Source organism: Macaca thibetana, chromosome 8 (assembly GCF_024542745.1).
Source record: "Macaca thibetana thibetana isolate TM-01 chromosome 8, ASM2454274v1, whole genome shotgun sequence".
In the NCBI taxonomy this organism is placed as follows: domain Eukaryota; kingdom Metazoa; phylum Chordata; class Mammalia; order Primates; family Cercopithecidae; genus Macaca; species Macaca thibetana.
This window is the reverse complement of record NC_065585.1, coordinates 88,462,725-88,486,968: the sequence shown is the minus strand read 5'-3', so window position 1 is coordinate 88,486,968 and position 24,244 is coordinate 88,462,725. Positions and strand designations below refer to the sequence as shown.

Here is a 24,244-nt window from a genome sequence, read left to right as displayed (position 1 = left end):
TTAAAATGCCCTGCTCTGTCCCATATCCCACGTGGAACCAACATCAGCAGCACTTTCCCATTAACATCAATGTGATGCAAGAGACATCATCCTTTTATATACATAAAACCAGAAAACCTCAGCTTAACATTCTTCAGGAAGGATGAACAGGTGAAGCAAACGTGTCAGGAAGGGGGAAACCAAGCAACTCCACACCCCTCCCCAAAAGGTACTCCAGCCTTGCACTCCAGCCTCTCTGAGCACCATCACCTCTCTATCCCTCCTTTGCAGAGCCCAGTTTAAAGAAAGGAGGGAGCCACTAACAAAACCTGAAGCATAAATGCGACGAAAATGCAATCTAAAGCCGGAAAGGTTTATTCTTCCAATCACACATATTAACTCTATTAAGAAAATGGCATCACTTTTTTTTCCACCCAAAAAAACCCCGCAAAGATCATTAAAAGAGAGTTATAAAATAGCAAATATAGTGTTTATCTTATCTCAGATCAGTCCACATTACCAATAAGTTTAGCAGTTTCTGCACTACCACCTCCCCCCTCGCTCCCCCTGCTTCTCTTGCATCGGATTTTCACGTTTTCTCATTGTCGGTTGAGTTATAAAAGGCTTTTGCCCTTCGAAAGTTTTAAAAAATAAATAAATATTAACTCCTTGGTCCCTGCAAAGTCAAAATGGACTTCAGGGGAAAGGCGGTACATACTTTTACCTTTAGCGAGAAAAGGGGGAGCATCCCGGATTTTTAGGGATTTTTTGCGATTTTTTAAAAATTTTTATTTGGTTATATGCCTGAGTTCTCCCTCCATTTTGGTTGTTTATGATACTGACAACAAGCTGTCCCTGCTCTGTGCCGATCTCCTGCTTTCATTTAGCACCCCCTCCCCCTACCCCCCCTCGCAGCCACACACCCCAGGCTCACACCTCCCTGCAGACCCCGCACCCCGACCCCGGCTTGCCCACCTGAGGAAAGGGCAAAAACAAATTCATTTCTCCAGAAAAGAAAAACCTCTTTTGAAAAAGGGGCAAAGTTACCCCAAGTCACTCAAAGTGCCCCCCAAATATTGCCGACTGCGGGTTTCCGCCAGGCCCTTTGGGAAGCGACCTTCCCCCGGGATGTTTTGGTGGAAAATGCGGAGAGTTTACCCTCAAAACTGAATTTATATTAATTTTTCCCTTATTTTTCGGGTCTCTAATGTCTTCCGCTCTCGCTGCTGCCGCTGCCGCTGTCACAATATTCACAGCACCAGAGAGGAGGAGGAGGAGGAGGAGGAAAACTTTTCAAACTTTCCAGACCCTGAATAAAGGGTTTTTTTTTTTTCCCACCGACCTCACCTTCGGGTCCCCAGCCGCATCGCCCCCTGCCCTGTCAGAAGCGACTTCGGGAGTCCTCGCAGCCCCGCGTAATTATTTTATTTTATTTTTTATTATTATTTTTCTCTCTGGGGTCCTGAGCAGGGGCTGAGAGTAGCACAAACTTTTCCTCCTCCTGCCGCCGCCGCTGCTCCTCTGCCCCCTCGGCTAGTCCCATAATTTAAATAACCCTGATATTTCTCCCGCTAAACGCCTCGCCGCCGCCCCGGACCCCCGGAGAACTCACCGCGGGGCTTTAACATCCTCCCTCCGGCCCGTCCGCCGCCTCTACACCGCCCGCGGAATTTCTAATAATTTTTTTCTCATATTTCGGGCTGGACGCGGCGGGCCTGGAAATTGTTTCCTTACGCCTCTTTCCAGCAGCCATTGTAGTGTATGCGCTGCCCCTGCAGCCCAACTTGCAGCTGCCGCCGCCGCCGCCGCCGCCGCCGCCGCCGACGTCGCGCCCACCGCCGCCTCCCCCTGCCTGTTCGGCCACCGCCCCCGCCTCCCATCGGACCGCCCCCAACCCCCGCCCGCCACTGCGCCCGCCCCCCGCGCGCGCTCCGCCCGGGAGCCGTCCACTCGGCGCCGCCGCTGGCGGGAGCCGACCCACCCATTGGGCCGCGGCGCCGCCCGTCAAGGCGAAGTGTTAAGAGACGGGCCGCGGCTGGGAGGTGCGGTGGGGCGGGGGAGAGGGGGCGGGGTCGCGCGCCCCGCCCCGCCCACTCCTCCCGCCTCGGCCCTCCTTTCGCCAGGCGGGGGCGGGGCGAGGCCCGCCTGCCCCTGCGGCCCAGGGCCCCGCGCGGCTGTCAGTCTCGCGGCGGCGCGCGCCGATTGGGCGGGCTGCCGCCGGGGAGCGGGGGCAGCAAGTTCGGATGCGCGCTACTTAAGGTCCTGCTGCGTGAGCCATTGACGTGTTTGGAGCTGGAGACGGCCTGGGTGCTGGCGAAGCGGAGGCCCGAGGTGAGTGGTCCCCCGCCCTACTTCCCAGGCGGCCGCAGAAAAGCGGGAAGAGAGGGGTGCCCTTGGGCCGCAGCGGGGCCCGAATCCACTTCTGCGGCGCGGAGGCGCTGCCGCCAGGTTTCGCCGCAGCGCGAACCTCTTCCCGTTGCTCTTCCTCCTGCCACAGCGGTCTGTTCGCTCCGGGGGCGAGGAAGATGACCCCTGCCTAGTCCGGGCAACCCCAGCTCTTCTTCCACTCTCCTTCTCTGTAGCCTCTGAAGCGCAGTTGCCGGCCCCACCCCCAGTTCCCTGCGTTTTCCTCGCCCCTTGCCTCTCTCGGCACGGTCTCAGGGCACAGCAAGGTGTGTTCACCTGTGCGCACTGTCCAGGATCAGACGCTGGCGGGCTACACCGCGGAAGACGGCGAGGCCTCGGGTTCGCCCCATGTTTCTCCTCGCCCTGCCCGCCCACCTCCAGCGGGCCACCCTTGACTTCTTACCCTCTGCACCTGGCAGTGGGTTAACGGCACGGCGTGTGCAGCTTCCGGGTTTAGCAGAACCGTGGACCCTGCCCGGGCTCCGACCCCGGGGCGTGTGGGCATGAACGTGTTCAGAAACGTTTCCATCCCCCTGCCCTTTCAAAGCTACTTAGAGAGGGGGGACGTGAACCACTGGATGGGAAATCAAGAACTGCTTTATTAAGCAGTTTGCCCTGTGGAGTGGATTTTAGAGTTATTACCCGAATGTGCTATGGTTTTGTGGCCCCTCCTTCAAATCTTTGCTTGGTTTTTCTTTCTGGCTATCCTCTGCAAGTAGTAGAGCCTTGTAACATTTGTTTAGTACATTCAAAAAGTAATAGATAAGGCCCCTTCAGCCAAGCACTTGATGTTGCACTTCAGCCCCGCTTCTCACTGTAAATTGACATTTCCTCTTCAATTCCAGTTAATACACGAGGAACTCATGCAAAGGAGGGGACTTTCGGAAATCCAAATTTAGAGTGCCTTGTGTTTAGAATCCGGAAGGAAAAGGAAATGAAATGTGAAGAAACTCATGCACCAAACTCGAACTGGTTATATGTCATGTTACCTAGGTATTATTTTTAAAGAATTTCTGACTGACAATAAAATATAGAGTAGGATACTTTCACGTAAGGCACGAAACTTTAATGCAAAGTTGTCTGATCCTCGTTGAGATTATTAAATCTAAAGTGTATGAACAGCTAAGAAGAATTCTGTGTTCTCACATCATAGGATAGATGTAAAAAAGAAAGCTGTGAATTTATTTACTATCATCTCTCAGGAAGAAGTCAAGCGTGAAAAAAAAAAATTATCTTCAGGAGAGGAAGAAGCTTGTAGATATAATTGAACAGCATCGATTTCTTTTTTGCCAAGATGTTACTGTTTGCAGGATATTTTCTTGTATTGTTCAGTGAAAATCATAAAATTATTATTCAGTGATTAGTTAATGGACACCAGAATAACCAAACCCTTTTCCATTGATTTTTTTGCAAAGCCTGGTCTCCTTTGGCCTGGACATCCTGGTCTTTCCCATAGTAGAACCGGGCTGGGTGAGTCTTTTTTTTTTTTTTTTTTTTTTTTTTTTTTTTAAAAGACGGAGTCTCCCACTGTCGCTTGGGCTGGAGTGCAGTGGCACGATCTCGACTCACTGCGATCTCTGCTTCCCAGGTTCAAGCGATTCTCCTGCCTCGGCCTCCTGAGTAGCTGGGATTACAGGCGCGTGCCACCAAGCTCGGCTAATTTTTGTATTTTTAGTAGAGACAGAGTTTCACCATGTTGGTCAGGCTGGTCTTGAACTCCTGATCTTGTGATCCGCCCGACTCGGCCTCCCCAGCTTTTGCAAAGCTGTTTCTCTAGGAATTGAATTGGAAGATTACAGAAGCACAGTAGCATTCCCTGACTTCCTGCAACCGAGGGAAGCAATCAGTTAAAAAGAAGATGCCACTGGAAGTAAAATTTCTACTCTTTTGTTTTTTAAACAGTATAACTTTTCATAATGTCAACTAAGCAATAACTTGGCTTTTTGGTGTGTTGGTTACCCTACTATTGGCCATAAAATAGGCACTCTGGTACTTCAGTTGATGAATGTTTGTGCTAAAGTTGGACTGTACTGAATTCCATTCTTATTTTGTATGCTAATTGCTGTAAAATAAGGAAGTAATTGTTGGAATGCATACTGTATTCTTAGGTTTTATTAGTGCATTTGGTTGCTTAAGAATAAGAGTAAACCACAACTGAATTATAATTGAACTATCTTTCTTTTTTGTTTTTTTGAGACAGTCTCTCTGTCACCCAGGCTGGAGTGCACTGATGCAATCACAGTTGACTGCAGCCTTGACTTCGTGGGCTATAGTGATCCTTCCACCTTAGCCTTGCAAGTAGCTGGGACCACAGGCACACGGCACGACACCAGGCTAATTTTGTATTTTTGGTAGAAATGGGGTTTCTCTGTGTCGCCTAGGTTGATCTCGAACTGCTGAGCTTAAGCAGCCCTTCAGCCCTAGCTTCCCAAAGTGCAGGAATTACAGGCAGGTGACACCACACCCAGGCCGTAGATGCATTTCAGTCCAATATATGGCCTTTGTGTTGAGGCATGGCCATACAAAGGAAAAACACGTTCAAGTTTTTTTTTTTTTTTTTTTTTTTTTTTTTTGAGATGGAGTCTCGCTCTCACCCAGGCTGGAGTGCAGTGGCGCGATCTTGGCTCACTGCAAGCTCTGCCTCCCAGGTTCACACCATTCTTCTGCCTCAGCCTCCCGAGTAGCTGGGACTACAGGCGCCCACCACCATGCCTGGCTCATTTTTTGTATATTTAGTAGAGACGGGGTTTCACCATGTTAGCCAGGCTGGTCTCGATCTCCTGACCTCGTGATCCACCCGCCTCAGCCTCCCAAAGTGCTGGGATTACAGGCGTGAGCCACCGCACCCAGCCACGTTCAAGTTTTTATTCACAAAATACAGAGAATACACGAAGTTCCTCACTAGGTGATCATTATGCCAAAATCAAAATTTCAGGTACTTTTAGGGCTGTTGAGATGTATTGATTTATTTTCTGTCATCTGCATAATTATTTTTTTGTGTCTACCCTCAGTAAGAAGACTGTCAGGATGCCCGTGGTAACAGGGAGGCTGAGAGATCCTGACATAAATCCTTGCTTGTCGGTAGGATGGTTTGCTTTAATTTTCATGAGTGTTACGTTGGAAAAACAGGCTGCTTTTAGTTTTGTGGGCCTTTGTTTTCTGCAGTTGTTGAATAAAGTTATTTCTCTACAAAAAATATTGCTGGCCAGCATATCCTTTTTAACTAGAGCATTTTTAGATGTTTATAATTTCTGTAACATTCATGTGTTCTTTAGTTTTCCTTATTTGTATAATATGCAAGCATTTGGTTGTCACTGTAAAACTACACAGGAAAATGTAACACTGAGAATGTTTAGTCCAAACATGGAAAACTGGAAGGTATGATATTTTTAAACTGTCACTGACATTTATTGTTTCACTAGTAATAATAGCATCATGTCCTTGACAACCTGGCTGAGAGTAATGGGCTGATAATAGAATTAGCCTATTTAAAGCTTAAAGGTTTTCACAAAGGTATCTCATAAACAAAATGTCTTAAGAGTAGGCTTTTATTGGCATTTATTTGGTATGATTTGCAATACTTACTTGTGGTTTTGCTACCTTTGAATAATGTAGTTATCATAACTGGTCCCATGAAAATTATACTGTTTAGTGATACGCATTTTCCAAATATATACATTCATTAAATATTTGGCATAGAAATTCGGCTTTGTTCTGTTTAGGTAGAACATGTTTCTTAGATATGTGTTGCAAACTATCTACCCATATAGCTAAAGCTTTCCTTTAGATCTGTGGTCCCCAACCTTTTGGGCACCAAGGACTGGTTTTGTGGAAGACAATTTTTTCCACGGACGGGGAAGGGGGTGGGCGTCAACAGGCGTTAGATTCTCATAAGGAGCTTGCAACCTAGATCCCTCACAGACATGCAGTTCACAATAGAGTTCATGCTCCTGTGAGAATCTAATGCTCCCACTGACGTGACAGGAAGGGGAGCTCAGGTGGTAAGGCTCACTCGCCCACTGCTCATCTCCTGCTGTCTGGCGGGATTCCTAACAGACCACAGACCAGTACGACTTTGTGGCCCGGGGTTTGGGGATCCCTGCTTTAGATGACTTCACAGAATCATACCTTTCACTTTTAAGTTATTCAATGTACTTCCAGTTCACACAGCTTAAATTTAATCCCCATGTGGCACCTACTTTCCTTTGAATTTATAGCCTGTTTGGTTTTGAAGTAATATCTATTAAAATTGCTTATATAATAGTGTATTCGTATAATGGAGTAAATGGTAGCCAAAAATGCATTGAGATAAATGGTGTTAATTTAGGTTGTCTTGATGTAGACCAGTTATTAGTGATTTACTTGGAATCTTGAAACCAACGTTATGATCAAACATTCAAGCCAAAATGAAAATCTGGAAAAGCAGGAGAGATGTACTGTGAGTCAGGAGATGGATTCTGATTCTAGCTGTGCAGTAGTCATTTAACACATTGCACCTTGCCTCAGTTTCTTACTAAAATGGTTACTGGATTAATTAATCACAGTTATTTGGCTCAAATTCCTGTGATCACATATTCAGAAAACGGGCCCAGATTATAAAAAGGAAGGTGTTAGCCTAAGCAGAGTGCATACTGGGATAGTTGGCGAGATTGTCCAGTTTTTATTAGAGTCTACCCGTCAAAATGAACACAAATGAACTATTTCACGTTATTTGCTTCTAGGGAAGCAGCTTGTTTATTTTTTTGTCTGTTTGCTTTTAGATCCTATTCTACCTTTTAAATGATGCCTCTCTTATGTCTGTAAGGAATCTGATGCTTCCACCAGATGTCTGGATGAAAATAACTATGACAAGGAAAGGTGTTCCACTTACTTCTTGAAGTATAAAAACTGCCGGAAATTCTGGGTAAGCCTAGATTGGTTAACTTTGTGTTAAAACCCATCTCCTAGGCTTGAAACTGACGCCTAAAATTAGTCAGTACCCACAATCTTTTCCCACTGATGGCTGTAGGGAAACTTAACTTTTCAACTTTATCCTCTGCTGCTTTAGCCCTGAAAGATCCTTGAGAGCTCTCGTTAGCTGCCTCCTCATCCTCTAAGCTATAAGAATGCAGTTTTAATATAGGTGGGTCTTCCTAGGCATTTAAGTATCTGCAGCCCTAAAACAATGTCTTTGTTATAAATTTAGTTTTCCTGGAGATGAACAGAATGTTTCACTTCCCTTGTCATAACACATCATGTTAGACTTCCATTTCTGCCTTTTTCTTTCTCACTGCCATCCATGGTAGTTAAAATGCTCCATTTTTCTGAAAACATTGGTATATAATTTCTGTTTCCTTGAACCACTGAATCCAGCTATTTCCTTTCCCTTTGCTAAACGCACTGTTGGTTTTATTTCACGATTATTCAGTAGCTCTTCTTGATGGACTGTATATACTTTTGTACTTTGTATATTCCCATCCCAATTGCTGTTAATGTATTCCTGTGGGAATGACTACTTCTATTTAATTGTTAATAATTTAAAAACGTTTATCTGGAGTCCTATAATTAGGTTTTGGGTTTTTTTTTTAAACTTGGTTTTTAGAATTTCCTGTTTGAGGAAGCAATAGCAAATTACTGGCAAATGATTAGCATTTAATACATGACTGATTTTGGTTTCTTCTTTTTTATTTTAATGCCTGTACACAGCATTCTATCATGATGCAGAGAAGACGGAACGGAGTGAAGCCATGTATGCCTACGGCAGCAGAAAGAGATGAAATCTTGAGAGCAATGGGAAAGATGCCCTATTGAATGTTTGCATTAAAAGTATTTATATAACTTAGAAGCAGATGAATATTTCTAATAAATGATCGCTGTAATATTTAAGACTGTACACCCCTCACCCAGACAGACCTTAAGTTCTTCAAGTGGAGACAGTGAAGTCACCCCGTGTCCTTTTTGCTTGCTGTCAGTGCCATGCCGATGGTATGTTGCTGCTGGCTGTGCTGTGGCATGAGTTTGCATGATTTTCTCGAGGCATGGAGTTAGGTAAGGCTACATGAGAAATCGAACTTTTCCACTGAGTTTTGAAAGAAGAGTATGATGTGAACAAGTAAAGACTGAATGGGGCTGAGATGAAGGCAATGTTTCCAAGTAAAGGAAATGCTATGAGCAAGAGTGTGAGGCAAGGGAAGCTGGAACCACATTCAGAGAGTATCCTGTAGCTTGTTCCACATAAAATCTCAGGTGGGTGGAGCAGTGGTGGGAGAAGACTGGAAAGGTAAGTTGAAGGTAAGGAATGTGTGGTGGGCCTCAGATCCCAGGCTCATTCCTCAAATCAGTTCTTACTTCCCTCACTTATCTTTGTTTAAATAAGGTTAGTACATTCACTAGGGACAAAGGGGTTTTTCTAAATAAATGGCATAAAAAAGAACTGGTTGTCTTTCTTTAAAGAAAGGCTTAGTTACAGGATTCTGTGATTAAAATCCTTAAATATTGGGTAGCTGTAGTATCAGTTTTTGAACCACAGTAATGGGAAGAAAGACAAATGGATTCCTTTAGAAGTAGAATTTCTATTTGCAGGATGAGTTGGGTAGGGAAAGGGGTCGGGGTTCATCAGGTGAACTCAACACTGATGAGACTAGAACCTCACTTTATGATATAAACACAATACTTATTCAGTGTGGTGACTGGGGTAGATTGTGAAGCAACCCTCCTTATGCCCACTGCCTTTTAGAATCATTTGTTTAATTCACGGTAGTTGTATGAAGACATACTATTATTGAATGAAATTTAATATGTACTTGAAAACATGCTTTTGTCCCTTCTCTTCATCTGGTCTAATTCAAGAACATTGTTTTAATGGCTGCTGACAATGAACCATCTGTCTGAGTCTAAAACCAAGCTTGGGTTTCTAAGCCACATGACCTTGATTGTTAAATGTAGTTATATTTGAATAAAAAATGAATTATTTCCAAAATTCTTTTCATTTGTATGGACTGGTATAAAAATGATGGATTAAAACAGGACCAGAAAAGAATGAATGCATACCTGTGTAAGAAGTATTTTAGTACTTTTTTAAGCACACTTGTTAAAGGGCTTGGAATTTTAATGTCACTTCTTTGAATTTACATACCAATATCAACATTCATCCTGTAACTAGTTGTCCTGATGCCACTCTTGTTGAGTCTTTTCAGTACCTTTGCCTTATTCTGAGCACTTCAGGTAAAGACATGGATACCCGCCTTCCCACCAGGCCCTCCTGCCCGCTGGCCTCTGGGTTGAGGTTGATGTAGGTTCAAGAACTGCAGTTGGCGGCTCGGCGTGGTGGCTCACGCCTGTAATCCCAGCACTTTGGGAGGCCGAGGCAGGTGGATCACGAGGTCAGAAGATCAAGACCATCCTGGCTAACGTGGTGAAACCCCGTCTCTACTAAAAATATAAAAAATTATCTGGGCTTGGTGGCGGGTGCCTGTAGTCACAGCTACTCTGGAGGCTGAGGCAGGAGAATGGTGTGAACCTGGGAGGCGGAGCTTGCAGTGAGCCGAGATCGCGCCACTGCACTCCAGCCCACTGGGCGACAGTGAGACTGTCTCAAAAAAGAAGAAGAAGAACCAGTTGGTCACCAGTGGCACTCTGTAGGGAGCTATAGTTCTGGAGATTGGGGAAGAAACTTTTTTTTTTTTTTTTTTGAGATGAGTGCTGCTCTGTTGCCCAGACTGGAGTGCAGTGGTGTGATCTTGGCTCACTGGAACCTCTGCCTGCCAGGCTCAAGCGATTCTCGTGCCTCAGACTCCCAAGTACCTGGGATTACAGGCATGAGCCACCACGCCCGGCTAATTTTTGTGTTTTTAGTAGTGATGGGGTTTCACCACGTTGGCCAGGCTGTCTTGAACTGCTGACCTCAGGTAATCCACCTTCCTCAGCCTTCCAAAGTGCTGGGATTATAGGCGTGAGCCACCGCGCACGGCTCATTTTGTTTTTTAGAGACAAGGTCTCACTCTTGCCCAGGCTTCAATGCATTGGCGTCGTCATAGCTCACTGCAGCCTTCAGCTCCTGGCCTCAAGCCCTCCTCCTCTCTCAGCCTCCTGAGTAGCTGGAGTTGTATCTGCCTGCCTGGCTCCCATTTTCTCCTAAAGCCAATCTCCAACACTTAGGCAACTGGTAATCTACTTTCTGTTTATCTTATTGCCTATTTATGGACATTTATATAAATGGAATCATATAATATGTGGTCTTTTATGACTGGCCTCTGACAACCTCATGTTTTCAAGGTTCATTTATGTTGTTACATGTATCAGTACTTTAGCATTCCATTATATGGCTATACCACATTTTATTTATCCATGAATCAGCTGATGGGCATTTGGATTTCCACTTCTTGCCTATTATGAGTCATGCTGTTTTTTGAACATTTTGTACAAGTTTTTATGTGGACATTAATTTCTCCTTAAGATATATACCTAGGAGTTGAATTGCTGGGTCAGGTGGTAACTGTTTAACCTTTTGAGGCACAAACAGTTTTTCAAAGTCGCTGCACTGTTTTACAATCCCATCAACAGTGTATGAGAGTTCCAAATTTCTCAACTTCCTCATTAACACTTGTTATCTGCTTTGGATTACAGCCATCGTAGTGGGTGTGAACTGGTATCTCCTTATGGCTTTGATTTGCATTTCCTTGATGGCTAATGATGTCAACCAAATTTTAATGTGTATATTGGCAGTTTGTATCTCTTATTTGGAGAAATGTTTATTTGGATCCTTTGCCCATTTTTAAATTTTTAAATTGGGTTGTCTTAATTACTGAGTTTTAAGAATTCTTTATATATAACAGATAAAAATTCCCTATCAGATATATGGTTTGCAATTTTTTTCTCCCATTCCGTGGGTTTTATTTTCACTTTATGGTGTACTTTGAAGCACAAAAGTGTTTGATTTTGATGAACTCCAATTTTTTTCTTTCGTTGCTTTTGGTATCATATGTAAGAAAACATTGCCTAATCCAAGGTAACAAAGATTTCCACCTTTTTTTGTAGAGCGTTATGGTTTTAGCTCTTACATTTAGGTCTTTGTATATGTCGAGTTAATTTTTGTACTTTATGAGGTGGGAGTTAGGCTTCATTCTTTTGCATATGGCTATTCAGTGTTCCCAGCACCATTTATTGACAACTATTCTTCATTGAATTGTCTTGGCACCGTTGTTGCAAATTTGTTGACTGTACATGTGAGAGTTTATTTCTGGCCTGAAATTCTATTCCATTGATCTGTATAGGTCTGTCCTTATGCCAGCACCACACTGTCTTGATTATTGTAGCTTTGTAGTAATGGCACAGCTCTTTGATGATTGGTTTCTGTAAGTGTGTTTTTTATAAAGTGCTTTCAATGACAAACTAATTGGGGATTTTTAATCAGTAAATCCTTAACATATATGTAATGACTCCGTCCAGGCAAAACTGTTCAGTTTAAAATTTGTCTTTGGTAATTCCCTAATTCCTAGTTTGCCTCTTTACACCTACCCTGAAAACTTCAGTATACTCTTCTTATAACCTGGTTGTTCAAGATCTCATGGCACCACTTTTTAGTGGCAGTCTCAGGAGTTTTTCTCATCACCACTGTTAAATTTGCCTCTATTGTATTTATTTCCCTTTCCAAGATTCTGCTTTGGGGGAGGTGAAGCTAATTAATTTGATAAATTGTGTCAGTGGGCGCCATGAGAAATTTTGGCGTCGGGCAAGCTTTTGATATCAATTATCAACTAACAAAATATGGAGAAGGCATTTTACTGCTTAAACTACATTTTATTTTTTATTTTTCCTTTGCAAAATAAAAACTGAAGGTGAAAAAATTAGAGTGCATTAGGTGACTTGATTTGCCTAATTTTACCACGTTCAGTAACATACCCAGCTATCCAGAGTACACAAAGTGAATATCACAGTAGAGATGAGGGGGAATTAAGAGGAGGTGAGAAGAATTCTGACCAGGCATACGAGGAAGGCCTTAGAGAGATTACACATGAGCTGAGCCTGAACAGACTGGTGAAATTTTAACTGGAGCAGTCAAGAGATGGCCATTCAACTTCAGAAAATAGGATACACTGGGAATGGTGAGTGTGCATGGAAGGAATGGACAGGTTGAGCATCCCAAATTTGAAAATCTGAAATCTAAAATGTGCTGAAATCCCAAATTTGACGCTCATAGAAAATGCTTATTAGAGCATGCCAATTTCGGATTTTCAGTACAATAAATCTGCCCCAGAAGCAGCCGGTGTCAAGAATTTTCAAGATTTTCCCTGCATTTAAAAGCTTACCTATTACATAAAAAGAACATCATAGTACATGAGCTATAGGATACCTTGCTTTTTTCACTTGATATTAAGTGATATTAAGGTTGGAATAATTTTCTATTTGTGATTATAGATTTACTTTATTTCTTTCAGTGGCTTCAGTTTCTGTTTTATGGCATACCATTATTGAAGCAATCTCCTGTTGATGAGTATGCCACAAACAAGGTTGCAACATCTTTGTTCTGGGATCTTTGTGCATGTTTTTATCTGTAAAATTTCTAAGAGTGGAATTTCTAGGTTAAAGCTTTCTGCATTTAAAAATGTGTAGATACTGCAAATCAATTGCCCTTCAAGAAGGACCACACCAATTTATACGCTCATAAACAAAGCCTGTGAGTGTTTCTTTCCTGACACCCTCAGTCCCACTGGATACTTGAAAACTCTTTCATCCTTACCAGTCTAATCAGTGAAAAATGGAACTGCAGGTTATTTGTTTTCCCTTGCCCATTTAAAACATGTTGGTGTGAATGATTTGGGGACCTTTGGTCTATCAAAGAAATTACCTTTTTGTCATATGTCTTCTATGTGTTTTCCCTAGTTTGTCTTTTAACTTTATTTTTTGCTTTTAAAGATATTTCTGTACAGTGTTTTACATTTCAATGTAATTAAGTGGATCCATTTTTTAATTTATGATTTCTGGCGCCCAATAAATACTCAGTGAATCCACGTACCAGTACTGCTGTTACCGTTCAATTCTGTTCAACAGATATTTGCCAGGTGTCTATAATGTGCAAAATGCTAGGCTAACATTGTGGAGGAGCATGGATGAATAACACCAACCTGGCCCTCAAAGAATTCCATTCTGCTGTAAGGGAAAATGAAACGAACACCGTAATAGGAATAAGAGCAAACTTTTAAGAGGGGAACCTCAATAAACACAAAGGGGCAATAAACATAGCATGTTGGAGGAGAAGTTCTTATGGGAGCCAGGGTATGTGAAGGGAGGTAGCAAGAGAAAAAGTCTAGAAAGGTAAAATGGGTGTAGATTATGAAGGGCCTTGAATGCTGTGCTTGGTATTTTAGACCTTATTCTGTATGCAAGAGAAAGCTATGAAGGATTTTGAAATGGAGAGGATCAAATCTAATTTGTGTTTAGAAAAATCTAGAGGCATTGAGGCAGGCAGTTTATTACAGTGATTCTGAATCACACTGCAGCTGTCTTAACTTTTCTCCCATTGAATCTTACCCCGACCTCTCACCACCATTCCTTCTCTATACTATGGCCAGGCAAATCTTTCTAAAACACAAACGAAATAATTCCTCTCCTTGGGAAAAAATTCCCAAGACCTGCTCGCCACCTCAGGCACATGTTCATATTTCTTCCCTTGGTTTACAAAATCCTCTGAGAGCTGGCACATTTATGAAGGGAGCAGCTCGAGGAAGCTGAAAAGGGATTTGGTTTTGGACACATAAGACCCAGCCCATGTCCTCAATGACCTTAGATTTTAGTTAGACAGAGAGAGACATAAAAATATCTAACTATAGGCTGAGCATCCCTTATCTGAAATACTTAGGACTGGAAAAGCTTTTTATTTTGATTTTTATTTTTTAAATTTTGGAATATTTGCATTATACTTAGTTGAGCATCCCAAATCTGAAAATCCGAAATTGGCATGCTCTAATAAGCATTTTCTATGAGCGTCAAATTTGGGATTTCGGCCGGGCGCGGTGGCTCAAGCCTGTAATCCCAGCACTTTGGGAGGCCGAGACGGGCGGATCACGAGGTCAGGAGTTCGAGACCATCCTGGCTAACACGGTGAAACCCCGTCTCTACTAAAAAATACAAAAAACTAGCCGGGCGAGGTGGCGGGCGCCTGTAGTCCCGGCTACTCGGGAGGGTGAGGCAGGAGAATGGCGTAAAAACCCGGGAGGCAGAGCTTGCAGTGAGCTGAGATCCGGCCACTGCACTCCAGCCTGGGCGACACAGCGAGACTCCGTCTCAAAAAAAAAAAAAAAAAAAAAAAAAAAAAAAAAAAAAAAAAAAAAAAAAAAAAATTTGGGATTTCAGCACATTTTAGATTTCAGATTTTCAAATTTGGGATGCTCAACCTGTCCATTCCTTCCATGCACACTCACCATTCCCAATGTATCCTATTTTCTGAAGTTGAATGGCCATCTCTTGACTGCTCCAGTTAAAATTTCACCAGTCTGTTCAGGCTCAGCTCATGTGTAATCTCTCTAAGGCCTTCCTCGTATGCCTGGTCAGAATTCTTCCCACCTCCTCTTAATTCCCCCTCATCTCTACTGTGATATTCACTTTGTGTACTCTGGATAGCTGGGTATGTTACTGAACGTGGTAAAATTAGGCAAATCAAGTCACCTAATGCACTCTAATCTTCTTCACCTTCAGTTTTTATTTTGCAAAGGAAACATAAAAAAATACAATGTAGTTTAAGCATCAATTGCTTTATTCCAAAAAGAAGACTCAAAGGGACAGATTTGTTTTGCTTTTCGGTTATAAACACAAGAACAATTTTCACTGATAATCTTCCATATTATGGGCCGGGCGCGGTGGCTCAAGCCTGTAATCTCAGCACTTTGGGAGGCCGAGACGGGTGGATCACGAGGTCAGGAGATCGAGACCATCCTGGCTAACACGGTGAAACCCCGTCTCTACTAAAAAATACAAAAAACTAGCCGGGCGAGGTGGCGGGCGCCTGTAGTCCCAGCTACTCGGGAGGCTGAGGCAGGAGAATGGCGTGAACCCGGGAGGCGGAGCTTGCAGTGAGCTGAGATCCGGCCACTGCACTCCAGCCTGGGCGACAGAGCGAGACTCCGTCTCAAAAAAAAAAAAAAAAAAAAAAAAAAAAAAAAAAATCTTCCATATTATGAGTGGTGTCTGTCATTGCTTGTGTCCATCAGCACGTGACAGTCCTGCAAGTGTCAAGTATGGTGTTGGTGAGGTCTGAAGTCAGGCCTCCTGCCCTGTTCAGAGCCCGTGGTTTCAGAGCGGCTGGGCTTTTCCTCTGACAACTGGATGGTGCTATTGCGCAACGAAATGCAAAATCTGTTTCAGAACACATGCTTTTTTTCCAGGAAAACTCTTAAATTACATTTTAAAAACTTTACCTACAAAAACTTTAGGTGACTGTACACTCTATTTTTCTGCTTCTTTTGTCATTGTTTAGTGACCACAAATGAATAGGCTTGAGATAGACTCAGATTCCTCCCACCAGTCCTGGTAAGAAACTAAAGGAAAATCAGGTCCATTGCAAAGCCTTGTACTTCAGTATTGGTGGGTTGAGGGAAACAGGGCCAGTTATAATATGAGGAAGTTTAAGCAGGAAGAGAGGAAATGATAGAGACTCATGAGGCACTAGCAAGAAGAAGAGTATGGTTCACTGAGTGCAGGATGGGGGCTGTGGATTGCAGTAGGTCCTGAGAATAAATGATCATCTACCATACACATGAAGATCCTCATGCTAGAATCTCAACCACAAATCCTGCTGCACACACAGAAGTAAAACACAGCAGGGTGTGGAAAGAACGTTGCATTCAGAGTCCAAATACCTGGGTGTGGGTTCTGTTGTTATCACCTGGATGGTCTTGAGTAGATTGCTTCATCTTCAGCACCTTTCCTTCTGTGAAATATATATTTAAAAAATAATCCGTAGGATGTTGTGAAACCCAAAGAAGCTTCCCATGTGTTGTGCAAGTAGACATTATTAATATTTGAAATGCATCTACATAGATACTGGATGCATTTGTAATAAGTAAAAGCCTCAGCTAATTCTTGGTCGACTCTGGTAAAGCCATAATATCAACTACTACAACCTTCTTACTCAGCCACCTCTTAAACCTCTCTCCCACCCACCCCCCAAAAATCCAAAATGACAATTTAAAAAACTCCACCTCTCCTATGAAAAGTTACAAAAAATCAAATTGTGTGTTCTTTTATTTCACTCCTTTACTTTTAGTTTCATTATACGACTTGGTCCAGAATGTCCTCTCTTGATAATTTTCTTCTCCTTCACATCCTACCACGATCCTAGTTCCTTAATATATATCTGGAGTCTCCAATAAGCAAGGCATACAAAAACATTTTATTGGGGGGAGGTGGGGAGATTATAAAAGGAATTGGACCTATATACCAAATCATTGAGAAGAAACTTAATAGCATCCATCAACATTTAGAGCACAACATATATAGGAAAACCTGACTGTCGGCTAGATTGTCCCACTGACCATAACTAGAAGTCCTTTCCTTTCTCTTCCTTCCAAAGCTGTGCTTCATTTCCTTCAAGAACTGCTCCAGTCTTTTCTCACTTCCACTGAAATCTGTGTGCTAATTCTGCCTCTCCTAATCCTGCTCCTGAAGCACCTCTTCAACCTCACCTGCAGCTTCCTCGCTTTCCACCTTCCCTGTGCTCTAGCGCTAAGTACGGCTCTAGGTGGCTCTGTACATGGTTATATGTTGGTGTCTATCATTTTACCCCACATTGTACACATAGGTTTTATCTGTCACATCCTGCATGAAAATGCAGAAGCAGAGACCACTGGGGTACTTCATATTTGCACAGCCCTTTGCAGTTTATAAGATGTTGTCAGAAACATGCTCACCTTTAAGATGCACTACAACCCCATGAAGTCAGTATTTGTCCTGCTTTGTAGGTGCAAGATGGAAACTCACAAAGTTTAAGTGACCTGCCTACTGAATGGGGTTCTATGTTGCCCCCACTCCCCAGTTTCTCCTGTGGTGAACTCCACTCGCTCAGTGTCCTTCATTTCCTTTGCAGCTCCTGACTCTGACTATTATTCAAATTACTATTCATTTCACCATTTCATACTTACTGAGTGGTACAAACACACACACAAAAATGCTTCTGTACGAGATGTAAAAGTGAATGAGGATGTTTATACTGTAGAAGAAAATTACAAATTAACAAATACCATTGATTGGATAACTGATTCTCTACTAAACCTTCTCATGAACTCTAAGAAGTCTTTCAAAATGTTTGATTCTGTGTATCCTGTCAACTTCATCGCATCCTCATCCCATCCACTGCTATCCTCTGATAACAGTGAGAGATGACATTGGTGAGAGATGACAACATGCCCTTTGTCATAAAGTCAAAAGGAAGAATAAGGCAAAAAGCCTTGATCATCTGCAAAGTGGGCTTCTCCCCCCTGGATAAGTGGGCTGGTGTTGTCATTTTCTTGTACTGGAGTTTCCTGACACATACGTGGACTCCTTAAAGACTTGGGAGTTGTGGACTGGCATGGGGTGTTTTGAGTTTATGGTACACACCCTGGGCAACCAGAGTGTCATCTCATCTCCCTGTTTCTTTCACTTCATTTATACATATATGTCATCTTGTAGAACAGAATTCCAAACCCTTGACAGCTTCTGTATATAATTCCTACTTTTGAAGAATGTCTTTCATAACTTTAATAGATTGCATTTGTCTCCCTCTCTGGAAAACAAAACCAAAGGACCACCACTGCAACAGAAAACTCAGACTGGTGAATATTCCTGCAGTCCTGCTAAGCTGAGGCTGTACATTTCCAGCCTTCTCAGTGTTATGACTTCCCATGCCTAGTACGAGGGTGTTAGACTAGTGTTTGGGTCAGTTTCTATGTCTCCTTCTTAAATCTCATGGCTTATTTGCTTATTTATTTTTAATTGTTGTATGAGGATGGAAGAGAAGATATGAAAAAGTAAGGAGAGAGGGTATACAATGGGAGGTGTGTCACTGGTGATTAGAGGCATGGTCTCTGCTCTTTCACTTGCTGGATTTATAATTCTCCTTACTTATTTTTGACTGGGAGCTTTGGATACATTCTTAGATTTAAAAGTCTCAAGTTCTGTAACTGTAAAATGCCAACCTCAAAGAGTGACCTGTGGATATTGATTAAGACAATGTCTGTAAAAAACTTAGCATCGTGACTTGTTCATAGGAAGCACCAATAAATATTGGCTACTTTTATTATTCTCTCTTGTTACCTTTTGAAGAGAAAGGAAAGTCAAAAGACTCTTATAAAATCTCTGTTGAAACAATGAGGTTCTAGTTTAGTTTTTATCTGCTGAAATAATAGATCAATATTCCCTAATTGCCATGCTGTTGAGCTCCTCATGTTTTCAAAATTGCATCCTAGTCTTGAGTAAGAATTCATTATTGCTGAATGATTTCAAAACTAATTATAGTTGTTTTAGTATCTGGATATCTCTAAGGGAGAGGGCGAGCTCGATAAAATTGCATGATTTGGCAAGTCATTAATCTTCAAGAAGACAGTAACATATTTCCAAAGATAGCCAGAGCATATTATAACAATTAATTGGAATAGAGACTTTCCTCCTGAAATGTTTATGGCTCTGAGGTTCTTCTCTAAACTATACAATAAATGATGAGATGGATTTTCTTAGAAGAAATGAGTAACCAAGAGAGGGAATGCATTGGGCACTTTGAAGAATATAGGCTAGGGTGGGACAAGGAAAGGATGTGTTTAGATTAAATAAAAGTTCTGGGCAATGGGGAATGTGGGAAGAAGGTAACAAAAGAGAGAAGAGACCGGGTACAGTGGCTCACACCTGTAATACCAGCACTTTGGGAGGCCGAGGCAGGTGGATCACAAGGTCAGGAGTTCGAGACCCCAGCCTGACCAACATAGTGAAACCCTGTCTCTACTAAAAATATAAAAATTAGCTGGGCATGGTGGCGGGCACCTGTAATCCCAGCTACTCAGGAGGCTGAGGCAGGAGAATCACTTGAACCTGGGAGGCAGAGGTTGCAGGGAGCGGAGATCATGCCATCTCACACTAGCCTGGGTGACAAAGGGAGATTCTATCTCAAAAAAAAAAAAAAAAGAGAGGAATGACACGGACAAAATTTAATTTGAAATTTTGCCAAGGCTTTGAACCTAGAAATGAGGAAAGCAAGCAAAGAAAAGATTTAGAGATGAGTAGGGTATGCTTAATGACTTGAGCATTAGAGACGTAGCTATCTTTCAGCATTCGTTCATTTGTACAACAAATATTGAGTATTTGCCATGTGTTACACTGTCTTTGGAACTGGAGGTTCATTACTGAACAAAATAGGCCAGATCCCTACCCTCATGGAACCTATATGATAGTGGAGAGAGAAGGACAATTTTCAAGAAGCGCGATAAATGAACCAGATTACAATATCAGGAAATTATAAACGCTGTGAACAAAAGGATCCATAAGGCAAGATAAGAGGAGCTGGAGGTGTGTGCCTAGAGGGTTAGGGGTGGGGAATAAAGGGATGCTGGGGAGGAGGGAGTGTGACTGTACTGAACATGACAATGGGCAGGGGCAGCAAAGCTTGCTCCTTCCTGGCCACCACCCAAATGGGTGACTTAGCTTCTTGCTATCCTATCTGACTGTTTTTCTACTGAACCTCTCCTGGGTTTTAGAATGTGCAAATAAAAGAGATCATATGAGTGTCCCTATGAGAGTAGGAGTAGGCATTTAAGGAACTTGGAAATAATGTTTATCGAGGTAATGAAAGTGCAGCAGTGAATAGTAGTGTCAAAGCTTTCTAGGGTTCAGGCAGCAAAGGACTCTAGGGGTGCCAGGACAAAGACAGTGCAATGAACTTTGAATCCACAGACAGCAGGGAGTGAGTTTGTGTATTGTTGTATAAAAAATAAATGAAGGCTGTGCATGAAGTTCAAAAATACTTCCAAGTTTGAATGCATAGAATGCCAAACATCTTTGTCAGACAGCTCCTTTTCTGCTGTGCTGTCTGTTGCATCCTTGCAAGGCTAAAAAACATATGCCAAACATCTTTGAAGAAAAATCCCTTAGCATAGGGGATTCTAAGGGCCTAGGTGGAAAATTCAGTTAGTTGTTTGCTATGATAATGCCAAGCTCCTAGATGATTGCCTCAATTTCTTACTTCTTCTCCAGGACATTGGACTGTGTACCCAGGGTCAAGCCTAGAGCTGTGATCAGGGGGCTGGTATAAGATACCAGTGTGAGATTGGAGCAGGGCAATCTTAGGTAGAAGGAAGAAACATTTTCCCCTCTTTTAGAAAATGTTCCGTTATTTTGTCCTGGTTGCTGGAGGCCATGCTATCCTAAACACATTGTTTAGTGGTGGACCTTTAATTCTGACAGAGGCAAGCACAGTGAGTCCATGTTTCAAAATGTGGAGGGCCCCTCTAAGCCACAGAGAGAATTTGTCAACCTCTACTCCGTTATAAATTGATGCCACAGTGCAAGTACTGTTTTCCAGTTGCCACCTCTTGACTAGAGAACCAATTCAGGAGAAACAGAGGAGCAAAGGCTCTTATGCCAAGTTCTCAGACCTTCCCAGGGCTACCCCCAGGATGAGCTCAGCGTTTTGTCTGAACACCACACAGACTGGAAGACACGATATGGAGTAAGCGTTCGCTGAACCACCTATCTAGTTAAACAGGGATTTTAGCCTCTAACACTCCAAGTTGGGGCTTGAATGCTTACAAAATAATAACAACAATATATCACTTCTCAGGATATGCTGGGGGCAGTGACGTCTGAATGAATGAAATGAATGAGACAAAATCACCTCCACACTATAGAACACTGGAGTTCACCCTGGGTAGCCCAGCCACACAAGACGCTGCTTACATCAAAATATTTCACAATATTCCACCCAAATTAAAACAATGGAGACAACTAGACAGTGATATAGGAACTATACATAAACAAATGAAGAGAAAGGTTTTTAACACTGACAGGTAAATACAGAATAAATAAGTGAAAAATAGGCACTTGAATGTTTTCACAATTTTTTTTCAAGCTTGGGGGATTCTTTTGCAGCAGATTTTCTGGGCACCAGAAACGGATTACAGGATATGTAAGAAACAAGTGAAAGACAGAAAGAAGCAGACAGAGCCAGAGGCATAGAAAGCATATTTAATTTTAATTCAAATCTAAACATTTTTATGGAGACTTCAGAGTTTCTGGCTTGGCTTCATAAGTCGGCCACAAGTTGCAATTGTTTCATATTGTAGAAAGAAGGAAGCGTTTCATGGAATTGTATTTTCCCCTTTGGTTTTCCTTGCTTCATTGCAAAATGTTAAAATGAAAAAGTTTACTCTGTGGTTTATTCTAAACAAATTCAATTCAGCATCCAGGTATTACTGCTCCACCGGCTAACTGAAGTCCTTATTTTGAAAAGTGTATTTCTGACTTTAAACACTTAAATCCATTGTGGTTTATCATGTCAATGTATATTTTGGAGCGTGCACAGCTCTGCAAAAGCCTGTTGAAATTCCTTACAGAAGTCTGTGAAAGGACTCAGCTACAGAGGCGCAGCCCCCCTACTTGCAGAGAGCGTGGATCTACATCGCAGACACCTCATGGCATATTCTGAAACTGTCCCTCCTAAAAGGGAGCTGAATTCAGGCCCCAGTGGTAAATGTGTCAACCAACCAAATAAGTTGTTTTTCAGTTAGTACAAACAAAATTCAAGAATCAGCATCTGTGTGGGTGAATGAGCTCACATTCTGAAATAAGAATAACTTAAATTTATACAATGACATCAATTACAACTTAATCCAAGTTTTTCTCAGCTAATATCCAATAACAACTTTGTAAAACAAGCCAGATTCTAAAGTCTCTGTTTTCACAGTTGAGGAAAATTGAGATTAACTATTAATCAGTCCAGGGCCACAATATTCTTCCTAATACAGTAGATGAAGGATCATTTAAATATGCATGTTTGGTTTTGTTTTAACTTCAAATACAGTGCACATCCATTATATAATAGAAAGCCTCTCAAAAGTAAATTCATGACCAGGCATGGTGGGTCATGCCTATAATCCCAGCACTTTGGGAGGCCGAGGCAGGCAGATCATGAGGTCAAGAGTTTGAGACCAGACTGGCCAACATTGTGAAACTCCTGTCTCTACTAAGAATACAAAAATTAGCCGGGTGTGGTGGCGGGTGCCTGTAATATCAGCTACTTGGGAGGCTGAGGCAAGAGAATTTCTTGAACCCGGGAGGCAGAGGTTGCAGTGAGCCGAGATCGCACCACTGCACTCCAGTCTGGGCGACAGAGCAAGACTCTGTCTCAGAAAAAAGAAAAAAAGTTAGCTGGGTGTTGTGGCGGGCGCCTGTAGTCCCAGCTACTTGGGAGGCTGAGGCAGGTAAATCGGTTGAACCCGGGAGGCAGAGGTTGCAGTGAGTTAAGATCACGCCACTGCACTCCAGCCTGGGGGAGAGAGTGAGACTCCATCTCAAAAAAAAAAAAAAAAAAAAAGGAAAGTAAGTACACTTCAAAAAAAATAACATTCATAATGTTAGGCCAGTTAAAATTTTTATGTTAGAAATATTGGCAGGAATTGTTGTTTGTTGTTTTTAATTATGCCAATTGTCAGTTAAAATAGCACAAGAAAGGTTTTAAATGAATTAAATGGAACCTCAAGGGGAAAAAATTGTTTCCCCATCTAGAATGTTCCTGGATGCTGAGCACTTGTAGTTTACTCAGAACACTTTTTCAAAGGCCCTTGCACTGTTCAGAGAAGATGGGTATTTATAATGAGCTCCAGTCAGGAATGGGAACATTACTTCTGACAAAAACATTTTTCAAAGATATTCCACAGTTATAATTATAAGTTGTCTCCCAAATAGAGCAATATTGCTACCACGACTGTTGCTGCTGCTACTACATTAATATTAATGATAACAATTTCATATATATATATATATATACACACACATATATACCTTTTTTTTTTTTGAGATGGAGTTTTGCTCTTGTTGCTCAGGCTGGAGTGCAATGGTGCAATCTCAGCTCACTGCAACCTCTGCCCCCGAGGTTCAAGCAATTCTCCTGCCTCAGCCTCCCAAGTAGCTTGGATTACAGGTGCGTACCACCACACCTGGCTAATTTTGTATTTTTGGTAGAGATGGGATTTCACCATGTTGGTCAGTTTTTCACCATGTTGGCCTGAAGTGATCCACCGGCCTCGACCTCCCAAAGTGCTGGGATTACAGGCATGAGCCACTACGCCCGGCTAACAATTACCAATATTTTAAAAATGCTTAGTATGCACCAAGCACCATGCCATGCACTTTCTGTGGATACATTGCTTTTCCTTCTCATTTATTCTTCATGACAACTCTCATTCTCATATTACAGGAGAAAAACCTGTGACTTGAGGTTAAATAATTTGTCTATAGTCACAAAAGTAGTATGGGATGGAACCAGGATTTGAACTCAAGCAATATAATTCCAGAACCCACGAGCATAAATGTAATGTGACATTACCTTCCCAGCAGAATTTATAATAAGAGCTGAAATGTATTAATTGTTTGTCATCAAACTGATTACCAAACTTGTTTTCACAAATAAACTGAAGGAGACTTGAAGAGGTGAAGTGACTTGCTCATGTTCACATGGCTAGTAAGTTAGAAAATAGGTATCCATTTAGAATACTTTATCCACCATTCAATTTTAATGATTGTTATATGGTATCTTAACTCTATACTTTATTTAAAAAAATTTAGATTTGAGAGTATGTGTGTATGTTTGTTACATAAGTATATTGCAAAAATGGCTTCTAGTGTACCCATTACTCAAATAGGG

At 42.2% G+C, this 24,244-nt stretch overlaps 3 protein-coding genes across 10 annotated transcripts in view; 1 reads left to right on the top strand and 2 right to left on the bottom strand.

Annotated features, from left to right (window-relative positions):
• Positions 1 to 1,795, bottom strand: part of PLAG1 (PLAG1 zinc finger) — a 45,616-nt gene extending 43,821 nt beyond the window's left edge. For both annotated transcript variants that reach the window (XM_050802351.1, XM_050802349.1), the window contains exon 1: positions 1,592 to 1,795. The gene's annotated coding sequence lies outside the window, so the exon portion shown is untranslated. The remainder of the gene's footprint in view (positions 1 to 1,591) is intronic.
• CHCHD7 (coiled-coil-helix-coiled-coil-helix domain containing 7) overlaps positions 1 to 9,343 on the top strand; it is a 1,019,570-nt gene extending 1,010,227 nt beyond the window's left edge. For 3 of the 7 annotated variants that reach the window (XM_050802376.1, XM_050802377.1, XM_050802378.1), the window contains exons 2-5: positions 2,262 to 2,310; positions 5,397 to 5,466; positions 7,190 to 7,288; positions 8,071 to 9,343. In XM_050802376.1, the coding sequence (XP_050658333.1) occupies positions 5,413 to 5,466; positions 7,190 to 7,288; positions 8,071 to 8,175 (258 nt within the window). In that variant the 5' untranslated portion in view covers positions 2,262 to 2,310; positions 5,397 to 5,412 and the 3' untranslated portion in view covers positions 8,176 to 9,343. Of the gene's footprint in view, positions 1 to 2,241; positions 2,311 to 5,396; positions 5,467 to 7,145; positions 7,289 to 8,070 lie in introns of all 7 variants that reach the window. The other 4 variants (XM_050802375.1, XM_050802372.1, XM_050802373.1 and 1 more) reach the window with 4 other exon arrangements.
• The window catches only part of RPS20 (ribosomal protein S20), a 549,922-nt gene that overhangs the window by 142,269 nt on the left and 383,409 nt on the right, over positions 1 to 24,244 (bottom strand). The gene's annotated exons all lie outside the window — the stretch shown is intronic.